General features: G+C 30.7%; 1 protein-coding gene across 1 annotated transcript; it reads right to left on the bottom strand.

The window, feature by feature from the left end:
• Positions 1 to 2,208: 2,208 nt before the first annotated feature.
• LOC105797646 (hypothetical protein) lies at positions 2,209 to 4,205 on the bottom strand. The gene is made up of 5 exons (XM_012627587.2): positions 3,681 to 4,205; positions 3,412 to 3,588; positions 3,250 to 3,324; positions 2,825 to 2,965; positions 2,209 to 2,740 (listed from the first exon to the last, which is right to left on the bottom strand). The coding sequence occupies exons 1-5, from the start codon at positions 3,681 to 3,683 to the stop codon at positions 2,432 to 2,434; spliced, it is 705 nt and encodes a 234-aa protein (XP_012483041.1). The 5' UTR covers positions 3,684 to 4,205; the 3' UTR covers positions 2,209 to 2,431.
• Positions 4,206 to 11,962: the final 7,757 nt, after the last annotated feature.

The following is an 11,962-nucleotide window of genomic DNA, read 5'->3' on the forward strand; positions in this document are numbered from 1 at the left end:
TGGGACTTGGCAGGCATTTTTGGGAATGTTAAATCGTGTGATGTTTTGAGGGAAACGAATATAATGGCAGATTCTTGATTTGGTGGTCAAAGGAATTGTATGTTTTATGTTTCCTGGAACTAAAGGTGTATGGTTTTTGTAACAAGTTGAGCGCTTAGGTATGGTGGTTGTACATCTAACGTTTCCTTTCTTTACCAATAATAATACCTACGTCTCTTTGATACTAGTAAAGAAATTACAATCAGAGTAATAAGAGGAAATTTTTAATTTTTATTATTTTTTATATCCAATTTTAAAAAATATGTCCAACTTAAATCATTTTTGTTATTATCGCATATTAATAACCACTACATAAATAAATTATTTTTAAAATGACAATATTTTTTATTCTTCGTGTCCGCTTTACGATTCAATTTTCAAATCTATATACTATAATAAACAATAAGGGAGTGTTTTGAAATCCAATTAATTCCATATGTATGGTAGAATCAAGAAACAGGGTTTATAAAATTACTTTTTAAGAATTACAACACAGTATAATTAGTATATTAGAAACATGATTTACACAAGTGAGTAGTAAATGCAGAGGTTTGTGAAGAGTATGCAGCCACTGGGGGTAAACAGATAAAGAATTGATCGATGAAAGGAATGCATCATTTCGTCGCGGGAATGATCTGTTTCTTTTTTCTTTTTCAGTTACTTATTAGCATCAAATTTAAAGTTACTGCAGAAGGTTTGACCAGAAAGTAGAAAACATAAGGGGGTAAAAAAGAGGGTGCCACACTCAGTGCAGTGGGGGAGCTGCAGCACTAGTCGAATTGGGCTCTAAAACTATACAGTGAGGTAATAAAAGTTTGCGAAAAATGGACAAGGCGTTCATCCTACTTCAGTCCATAGTGCCATACATTACATACACAACAGCCGATGCGACTGCAACCTTACTATAATTTCTGGACCCATTTTAGATTGTGTGAATGAGAAAGAAAATCAACTTCTGTCTTCACTCCTTTTTCCTGTCAGAGATTTTGAACAATTAACTGCTCCAACCACATTAATATTTGCAACAACTGAGATGCAAGCTAGAGATGGGAGTAAGAAGAAGGAGAAGAGCAAATTAAGTGCATTGTGGTCCCATTTTGTTTGTCAAGCTAAAATCCAGGAGTCGTGACGCTGTAATTTTTGTTTCTTTAAATACAAACCTCGCCATGCATGCTTCAAACTTCAATTTCTATTCATGTGTAGAGATGAGAATATGACAATAGATATCATGCTACGTGGCAGAAACCCACAGCAGGGAGGGAGTAGTATCAAATAAATGCCAAAGCGGTTTTTTGTCCTTGGCCTTGATTATGCTGACTAAATCCTTTCCATCTACCCTTCCAGATTTCCTAGACGATGTTTCTCACCTTCCTCAACTAACCTTAAAAACAGATTTTCCTTTTATTTCTTAAAAACAAAGCTTCTACCTGTTCATCCATGTCTTCTCCTACTCATTATCAGTGTTTTCCTTCATGAATGAGAGCACCAGCTATTTCCGACCCACTTTTTAGAAAAAGTTTGATACAACCCGAAATGACCCCATAAACTGTCTAATACTATTGCACTGTAAAAGCAAATATTTCCTGGAAAATTTTAATGAAAAGAAACAAGTTTTATGTTATTGTTATTATTTGTATTCCTAAAAATATTTTTTTAAAAAGAAAATGTAGTCTTCATTGTTTAAGCAGAACGGTGGAGTGGGGTACACGTATCTCAAAAGTAGCTACATGTACGTACAAAGATACCCCTAAATCTGTAATTAAAAGTAAGAAAATGAAGGTCACAAGTTCCAATTAAGATTGAAATGCAAAATTAGTATTTTAGACTAGTCAAGACCTACCCCCTTTTCTCAAATGGAGAGACATCGGACAAGGGGAAACAGTAAAATAATTGATGCATGGCATTGCTATTTGTGTTCCAATTTTGTCCCCATTCTGTCCATTGATATTGAAAGAGACGGTTTCTGGATTTGTAATTGCGCCATTATTTCATTTAACACTCAACACCTGTAGGCTAAAATTGAGATTGATAAATAAATAAATAAGGTTTCAGTATAAGAATCTAACCCAACCCTATTCAAGATTTAGTAAGAGATTCATTGTGACATATTTAAGCCAATTTGAAATTTGACCCTCAACTACTAAAACAGTAAATAACTGGAAATATAAATTTAGAAAAAAGGGGATAATAATGCAATACTACAGTACTTTCTGTCGGTATTACTCACAATAACTGGGTAAAATGGAAAATATATATAACCCAAAGGGAGTGGAGAGAGAGGTACAAAAACAAAATTGGGAGATGTTAGTGGATGATCATTTCATCCGTAAATTACCCTAATTGAAAATATAAAATGCCAACAATGTCCCAATCTCCCCCTAGACAAGGAAATTCAGTAGAGTGGAGCCCGGTGTGGAGGTTTCTTTCTCCGGTTCATCAAACTCCCGGATACTGAAGGGCAGGTTAAGCTACTCCTCTTTTTTCTCACAATCTCTGTGGTAGCAGTGCAAGAAAGTGCCCTGCACCACGCTTCTTCACCGTATCCATCAGACCCGGAAGAGGTTTTGGTCGAACCAGACGGCTCGAGGACCCACTCAGGTGTCACCATACCATCATCCAAACCCACGTCAGGTAATGGCAAATAATTGCAATCATATAGGAACTTGGAAAGCCCGTATTCTGTTCTTAATAGATTATCAATCTGCGGGTAGGTCAAATGAATGAGAAAATGTGGAGAATCAAAGAATGGGATTGGGAGGTGGTGGTTATGGGGTAAAAAGGAAACCTTGCAGGAGAGAGAGCAAAAGAGATACGGGTGTTGCAGGCATCTGTCGCATGTGGTGCAGAAGTTGCCGGAGCCTCTGAACTGCCTTGTCTGTGGCCTTTGGTTTATAAATATCACTTTTGCACTGTTTATTATGTATGACTAACGAAAGAGAGAAGAGAGACAGTGAGTATGAATTATTGATTCATTATAGAATAACAAAATAATATAATTTGCAGAGCATAGAGAGAGAGGACTTCTTTTCTGAAAATTTCAGCTTACTTTTATCAAACAGTGCTTTACCCAGAAGTTGACTGATAATCAAGCCAAAAGAGAGGTGTTTACATCATTTGAAATTTCCTAACTCCCAGTTTTTCTTTTATTTGAAACAAGTCTAAGCTTTGCAAAATTCATTCAATTTTGTTGGAACTAAGGAGCAAACTTACTTGGACAGAGGCACAGTCCATCAACTTAGTTGCATCATCCAACCTTATAACATCGTGATAGACATACCTTCTTATCTAAAACATGACATAGGGAAAACGTGAAATCATGCATAACAAGGAAAAAAGAATCAAGGTTATAAGGTGAATTTTGGAAGGGAGAACCTGTAGGAGCCTGTGAGAGCTGTGAGGGGACAAGCAGTGAGGGCAGATACTAATACAACAGTCCAAGCAATAGACGTTCTTTTCATTTTTCTTGGCCTCTTCATGAATTACACAAGCATTAAAGAATTTCTCAGTCAGAAGAACTTGAAGCCAACGAGGTAAATGAGAAGAAATCAACTGTAGAACATATCAAATACAATTAATTTTCGCAACTAACAAGAGAGAGAAGAGAACAAAAGAATAAAATTGAGAGAAAAAGTAAGACTTACCATGATTTTCTTGTTATAATTTTAAAAGAGTGGTTGGTTTCAGGACTTATGAAGATAATAATAATGGTGGAACAACCATTATTACAGAGAGAGAGAGCCTGGTGACTGTTTTAGAGTTTACCAATGAAATAGCAGAGGGAGAAAGAGAGAGAAAAGTAGGGATTAGGGAAAAACTAAAGGGAGATTGGGGGTTGGCCTCATTTAAAGAGATGCTCTGCCCTCTTTCAATTGTGTATTTTAAAAGTACGTCATTGTAGTCGTCTATTTTGTTAAGCAACGATTCCAGGAAAACGGATATTTTAATTACAGGCTTGGAAACTGGAACGCCAGCTCCAGGTCCTAAAAATTTAAAATAGAAAAGACTGGAAATTCAATTGAATACTAATGAAGATCCCAACTTTCTCCTTCCATATTGCTTGCTGTTTACAAAGAGCCCGTGCCCCGAAAACACCCTAAAACCCTAACCATTTGGCTGTTTCTTTCTTTGTGGGTGGTCATGGTTGCCTTGCTGCCACACTTTCTCTCTCTCCCCTCTGCTAAGTGCAAAATGACAAGACTCGAAGCAGTGGCTTTTCACAGTTCTCACTGGGAACCGTAAAAGACAAGTGACAAGTGGCTTTACGGGGTTTAGAAAGTGACCTTTTTTTATTTCAATCACTCTCCTAAGTATTCATCAATCCTCTGCCCATATCTGTCTTTCCATAACCAATAATAAACGGAAACCAAAATAAAAAATAATAATATTTTCTATTATTTAATAGATTTCTTAAAAGGTTATCTCCAATAAAACATATATTTGAAATTTAGAATAAAAATTTAAATAAAATAGTGAATTAATTACAAAGTGATGTTAAGGTGAAATTATAGTAAATAATAAATTTTCATGATGTTAAGTATTAAAATTTAAACTTTTGAAATTTATAATTGAAATAAGAGAAGTGATATGCATGAAAATTTGTTATGTGAAATAAGATATTATAATGAATCATTTGATTAAAGTGTTTATATGGTGAAAAATAAATTACATGGCAATAAGGACTTAATTGAAAAATGTACAAAAGTTTACGTGTGAAACAATTTAATATGTGAATAATGAAATTATGATAAAAGTTTAATGAATGTGTTATGAGATAATGAAATATGCATAAAGTATTGTAAAAGTGAAATTGTGAAAAATATGGAATTTTTATGATGTCAAGGATTAAATTGTTAAACTTGAGAAAATATATGGATGAAATAATAGAAGTGAAATACATAGAAATTTGATATGTGAAACAAGATAGACAGATAAATTATGTGATTAAAGTGTAACAAGAAAGAAAATTTATTTAATATAAGTAATTAGTGAATATTGAACTTTTATAACAAAAAGGGACTAAATTGAAAAGTTATGAAAGTTTATAAGAACATATTTGATAAGTGAATAATGTATTAGAGAACGTAACATCCCAGTGCTTTGACTCGATGTTCAGGTCAAGTATGGGAGTGTTACAATTAACAAAGCCTTATCAATTTGGAAAATGTCTTACGAAAAACATTTTGATAAGACATTTTATTGGAATAGGGGGTAATTTTACGTTGACTGAAAAACCGTTTACGTTGACCATCCTATTTTACATGAAACAAACATCGGAAAATATTAAAAATATTTTATATAAAAGCTTTTACGTTGAAACAAATAGAGCTTAAAAACCCAAAGGGGGCATATGTAACTTATGGCTTAATCAAATTTTTAGTTTTAAACTATATAAAAAGTAACTTAATTATCACCATGTTTTTATTTTCGTATTTAAATTTTTTATTTTAGTTATTAACGTTGTTTAAATTTAATATTTTATTCATTAATCGTTAAATCATTAATAAAGGTGATTGATTTTTTCACTAGCATAATAATAAATTTAGCTCTCTAAAATTTACAAATTCTATCAATTTGGCCATAATTTAAAAAATTCAACAAATCCAAACCTCAACTTTGCACATTATGTCAGTTTAGTTTTGATTTTAAAATTTAAAATTAAAAACTTTAAAAAATTTATTTAAAAGTTTTTTATTAAATATTTTATAAAATACATACAAAATTATAAATAAACAAACACTCATTTTTCTTTTTTCTAACATAAAATTTAATTTTAAAAATAATAATTTTATAAATAAAATAAATGTTTTAAATCCCAAAAATAAGATTTAAATCAAAATCAAAATTTCCTTATTTTTAGTTTTATTTTATAGATAATAGCTTATTTAATATATACTTGTCATTGTTCCTTAGTTCTCGCCAAATTTATACTGGGCACTGCCTTTGCCTAAAACCATCGGCACCAATAACTCTTACTCGGGACTCTTATTTTCACATCTTTTGGCATTAAACTAAGACTCGATTGTGGAGCTGTTGGCATGGCCTTCCACCTACTAGGTCTCCAAGATCTCATCCTTACTTATATATCCTCAATCATGTTCGCCCTCAAGTATAACCTCAAACACAACAAATTAGCTCTAAGCAACAACCTAAAGATATCAATTCTTACCTTTTTCAATCTTAGGCTATAGTATTTTACCCAATTTGAACATGATGGTTGTTAATGTTGAAAAAAAGAGAGGAAAAGTTGAATCTACTCAAGTATTTGTTATGTTTACTTTCCTTTAATTGTTTTATTTATAAAATTATTATTTTAATCAATAAACATCATGTTAGAAAATGAAAAAATAGATATTTATTTATAAATATTTTGTAATTGTGTATGTATTTTTATAAAATATCATGTATTTTTATTGAAAAATGTATGTTTAAATAATTTTCTTTGTTTTTCAAAGTTTTTTAATTTTAATTTTAAGAATCAAGATTAAATTGACATAATGTGTAAAGTTGAGGGTTAAATTTATTGAAGATTTTAGAATTATGACCAAATTGATAAAATTTATAAATGTTGGAGGGCTAACTTTGTTATTATGCTAATGAAAAACAGTTACGTCAAAAAACTGTTGGTGATTTAACGGATGAGTGTCCAGAATATTAAATTTTGACAACGTTAGTGACTAAAATAGAATTTTTAAGCTCGAGTGACCAAAATAAAACACACTAATAGATGGTGACTATTTATATAATTTATCCCTAAAAATTAAGTTTATTTTGGTATTTTACTTATTTAATAAAATTTTATTTTAATTTCATAATATGTTTATTTTTATAACACATGGCAAGTTTTGATTGGTCGATAGAATTGTTTTAAACAGATGCTAATGGAAGTATCTAAAATGATTAAAAAAAGAGATTAAATACCTAATTAAAAAACTCTACAGTTTGGGTTTTTTTGTCATTTCAGCTTTATTTTTATTTTCAGTTTCAGATGTTTCTACTCGTTAATATCTATTATAACGCATTTATTTATTTATTTCATCATTTTGCTGTAATTCATAAAATTGTAATCTTGAAGTAGTAATAAAATATTTTGTTTACTCAAAAAATTAAGCTTAAAGTAAATTTCCTAATTTTCGTTTGGTTAGATAACGAAATGATTTTCTAATTATATTTTTATAGAATAATTTAAGTTAAAGGTTAAGAAGATCGAATATTTTATATTAAAAACTTTGTTTTCTTCTCATCTTTACTCCGTGGAGATAAATAGAAATTTGTTTTTAATAGTTTGGTTTTCCTTTATTATGGTAAATATTAATATATTTTTTATCATATGTTTCTAAAAATTGTTTTTCAATATATTCTTTTTGGAGTAGTATTTTGACATTTACCAATGTTTTCTCACAAGTCAAGTGACAATACTGTAAAGTATATGCAGAAAACTTCTACACTTGTAAAAATTGAGTTCAAAATTAGGAGGCTTGACTAAGGTTTTTATTTTATTATTTGCTCCACCTTAACCTTAAATTCTAAACCCTAAATTTCATAACTCTAAAAACTCTCAGTTTTTTTTTTTTTTTTTGGGGAGTGTCAATTGCATTGTTAATATAGTGAAATCTTCAACTCAATTCTTTTAATTTTAATTTATTATGAAAATATTTTTATAATTTTCATAATTTAATATTATTGTTTTGTGTTTTTTTAGTAGCAAGTAGATTAAGTTGTTTGGACCCGATACAATTTACTTTTTCTAGAGCCCAATTATCGTATCGAAGAATGCTTGAAGGATGTTGGTGTTTATGTGGTATTTACGATGGCAAAGTTGAAAATCATTTCGGATTTGGTTGCTTCTTTAGTGGAAAGATAGAGGTAGAAAGCATTTACATACCATTTTTCATGTAAGGAAGCAACCATTATGCTCAAGATGCCACTTTAATAAGTTGCATTCAATCAACAATAAGGCTGTAATAGCAACTACTAGCATCAACCCAAAGTATGAGTGTGCTTGGTTGCTAGGTGTCATGCCATCCAAGGAGAAACCAAATGATGATTTGGATGAGTGCCAAGTGAAGTGTACATGTTTGGACAATCTTGTCAAGCTAACTCCTACACCGCATACTACTAAGAGGAATGCCCACACCACGTATCTTTTTCTATTCGACGATTTTAAGGTGGCCAATAGGTTAAGCTGAGGTTCTAGTGCTCCGGCATAACTGTATAAGACGGTTGCAAGATGGTTTGTGATAGGTTATAATTATATATACTTCGTTGTGTTTAATTCCATCATATTCTAGTTAAATTATGCACTTAATTGTGGAAAATTGTGTTTATCTTAATTTATGAGGTGAAGTATGGATGCCATGGTGAAAATCAATTAAAAAGCGTGTTTTGCACTTTCCATGTGAAAATCAAATCTTTAGGAAGGAAAAAGAAAAAGGGCAGAAGATCATTTTCAACAAGGGTTGACCAAGTATTGTGACTGATGACTGACTGGAAACTGATGAGATGAAAGTTGGACTTTTGGAGCTAAATTCGTGATGGACCCATTTTTATGTGATTTTCATTATTTTGGAAGAGTTGGTCAAAGAAACTGTCTCCTATATAGGATTTTACTTGTTTAGATTTCCCGTTATTTTTAGCTTTTCTTGTTGGATTAGAATTCTATTATAGGAAGATTGTTTTGATTAGGAGATATCTTTTGAGGTTTTAACTTCCTATATAAAGAGTTTGTTAAACTCTCCTAAGGGATGACTTATTTTTTATTCTTCCAACAATCCATGTGAATTTTTCCACTACGTGTGGCTAAGCTTTTATTTCTGATTCAAGGGTGAATCAATTCAAGTATGATTTCGTGAGGCTTGTGTTAAATCGAAACTTCTTCTTTAATCCAAGTAATATTTATTTCTTATTCTTATTCTTATGAATTTTTATGTTGATTAAATTGACACGTTAATTTGATATTGAATTTTCTATTGATATCCATGAGTTTGTAATTCGTAATTGTCATGAATGATTGATATAAGTAGCAAGGAGTTGGCTCATGTGTGTATTGTTGTAGCTTTCTCAATTATATAGCTTGCATGATAGACTCTAAGAAAATAAAGGTACAAGATTAATTTAATTGTGGCTACCTAAATTAATTGATTTTGGTTTAGTCTTTCTCATGATTCTTAATGTTGTCATTGAATTTAATATGGAACGCTATCGTGCCTCGTTGTTTAGTGCTAAGTTTTGATCCAAACAATTGGTCGAATCAATTATGTTAAGAGAATTAAACTTGTTGCGGCTTTTCGAATATTTGTCATTTCAGCTTTATTTTTATTTTCAGTTTCAGATGTTTCTACTCGTTAATATCTATTATAACGCATTTATTTATTTATTTCATCATTTTGCTGTAATTCATAAAATTGTAATCTTGAAGTAGTAATAAAATATTTTGTTTACTCAAAAAATTAAGCTTAAAGTAAATTTCCTAATTTTCGTTTGGTTAGATAACGAAATGATTTTCTAATTATATTTTATAGAATAATTTAAGTTAAAGGTTAAGAAGATCGAATATTTTATATTAAAAACTTTGTTTTCTTCTCATCTTTACTCCGTGGAGATAAATAGAAATTTGTTTTTAATAGTTTGGTTTTCCTTTATTATGGTAAATATTAATATATTTTTTATCATATGTTTCTAAAAATTGTTTTTCAATATATTCTTTTGGAGTAGTATTTTGACATTTACCAATGTTTTCTCACAAGTCAAGTGACAATACTGTAAAGTATATGCAGAAAACTTCTACACTTGTAAAAATTGAGTTCAAAATTAGGAGGCTTGACTAAGGTTTTTATTTTATTATTTGCTCCACCCTTAACCTTAAATTCTAAACCCTAAATTTCATAACTCTAAAAAACTCTCAGTTTCTTTTTCTTTTTTTTTGGGGGGGAGTGTCAATTGCATTGTTAATATAGTGAAATCTTCAACTCAATTCTTTTTAATTTTTAATTTATTATGAAAATATTTTTATAATTTTCATAATTTAATATTATTGTTTTGTGTTTTTTTTTAGTAGCAAGTAGATTAAGTTGTTTGGACCCGATACAATTTACTTTTTCTAGAGCCCAATTATCGTATCGAAGAATGCTTGAAGGATGTTGGTGTTTATGTGGTATTTACGATGGCAAAGTTGAAAATCATTTCGGATTTGGTTGCTTCTTTAGTGGAAAGATAGAGGTAGAAAGCATTTACATACCATTTTTCATGTAAGGAAGCAACCATTATGCTCGAAGATGCCACTTTAATAAGTTGCATTCCAATCAACAATAAGGCTGTAATAGCAACTACTAGCATCAACCCAAAGTATGAGTGTGCTTGGTTGCTAGGTGTCATGCCATCCAAGGAGAAACCAAATGATGATTTGGATGAGTGCCAAGTGAAGTGTACATGTTTGGACAATCTTGTCAAGCTAACTCCTACACCGCATACTACTAAGAGGAATGCCCACACCACGTATCTTTTTCTATTCGACGATTTTAAGGTGGCCAATAGGTTAAGCTGAGGTTCTAGTGCTCCGGCATAACTGTATAAGACGGTTGCAAGATGGTTTGTGATAGGTTATAATTATATATACTTCGTTGTGTTTAATTCCATCATATTCTAGTTAAATTATGCATAATTGTGGAAAATTGTGTTTATCTTAATTTATGAGGTGAAGTATGGATGCCATGGTGAAAATCAATTAAAAGCGTGTTTTGCACTTTCCATGTGAAAATCAAATCTTTAGGAAGGAAAAAGAAAAAGGCGGAAGATCATTTTCAACAAGGGTTGACCAAGTATTGTGACTTGATGACCCATTGAAACCGATGAGATGAAAGTTGGACTTTTGGAGCTAAATTCGTGATGGACCCATTTTATGTGATTTTCATTATTTTGGAAGAGTTGGTCAAAGAAACTGCTCCTATATAGGATTTTACTTGTTTAGATTTCCGTTATTTTAGCTTTTCTTGTTGGATTAGAATTCTATTATAGGAAGATTGTTTTGATTAGGAGATATCTTTTGAGGTTTTAACTTCCTATATAAAGAGTTTGTTAAACTCTCCTAAGGGATGACTTATTTTTTATTCTTCCAACAATCCATGTGAATTTTTCCACTACGTGTGGCTAAGCTTTTATTTCTGATTCAAGGGTGAATCAATTCAAGTATGATTTCGTGAGGCTTGTGTTAAATCGAAACTTCTTCTTTAATCCAAGTAATATTTATTTCTTATTCTTATTCTTATGAATTTTTTATGTTGATTAAATTGACACGTTAATTTGATATTGAATTTTCTATTGATATCCATGAGTTTGTAATTCGTAATTGTCATGAATGATTGATATAAGTAGCAAGGAGTTGGCTCATGTGTGTATTGTTGTAGCTTTCTCAATTATATAGCTTGCATGATAGACTCTAAGAAAATAAAGGTACAAGATTAATTTAATTGTGGCTACCTAAATTAATTGATTTTGGTTTAGTCTTTCTCATGATTCTTAATGTTGTCATTGAATTTAATATGGAACGCTATCGTGCCTCGTTGTTTAGTGCTAAGTTTTGATCCAAACAATTGGTCAGAATCAATTATGTTAAGAGAATTAAACTTGTTGCGGCTTTTCCGAATAAGAAGACCAAGAATTTGGATAAGTGAAAGTGATTTTTAAGGCTATGATTGGAATTGCAATTGAATGGAATTTACACTTTTGAATTGGAAGTTTGGAAGATTTTATTCTCATTAATTTTAATATTCAACTTTTAATTAATTTCTTGTTATCTTTAATTTTAGTTCAATAATTCAAAAAAACCCCCATTTTTTTCTTCTTGTCTAAACTCTAAGATTCTAATAAATTTAGCTCTCTTGGGATTCGACCTAATTACACTATTTCTACAAGTTAGTTTACGGGAATT

This window comes from Gossypium raimondii, chromosome 7 (assembly GCF_025698545.1).
Source record: "Gossypium raimondii isolate GPD5lz chromosome 7, ASM2569854v1, whole genome shotgun sequence".
Lineage (NCBI taxonomy): Eukaryota > Viridiplantae > Streptophyta > Magnoliopsida > Malvales > Malvaceae > Gossypium > Gossypium raimondii.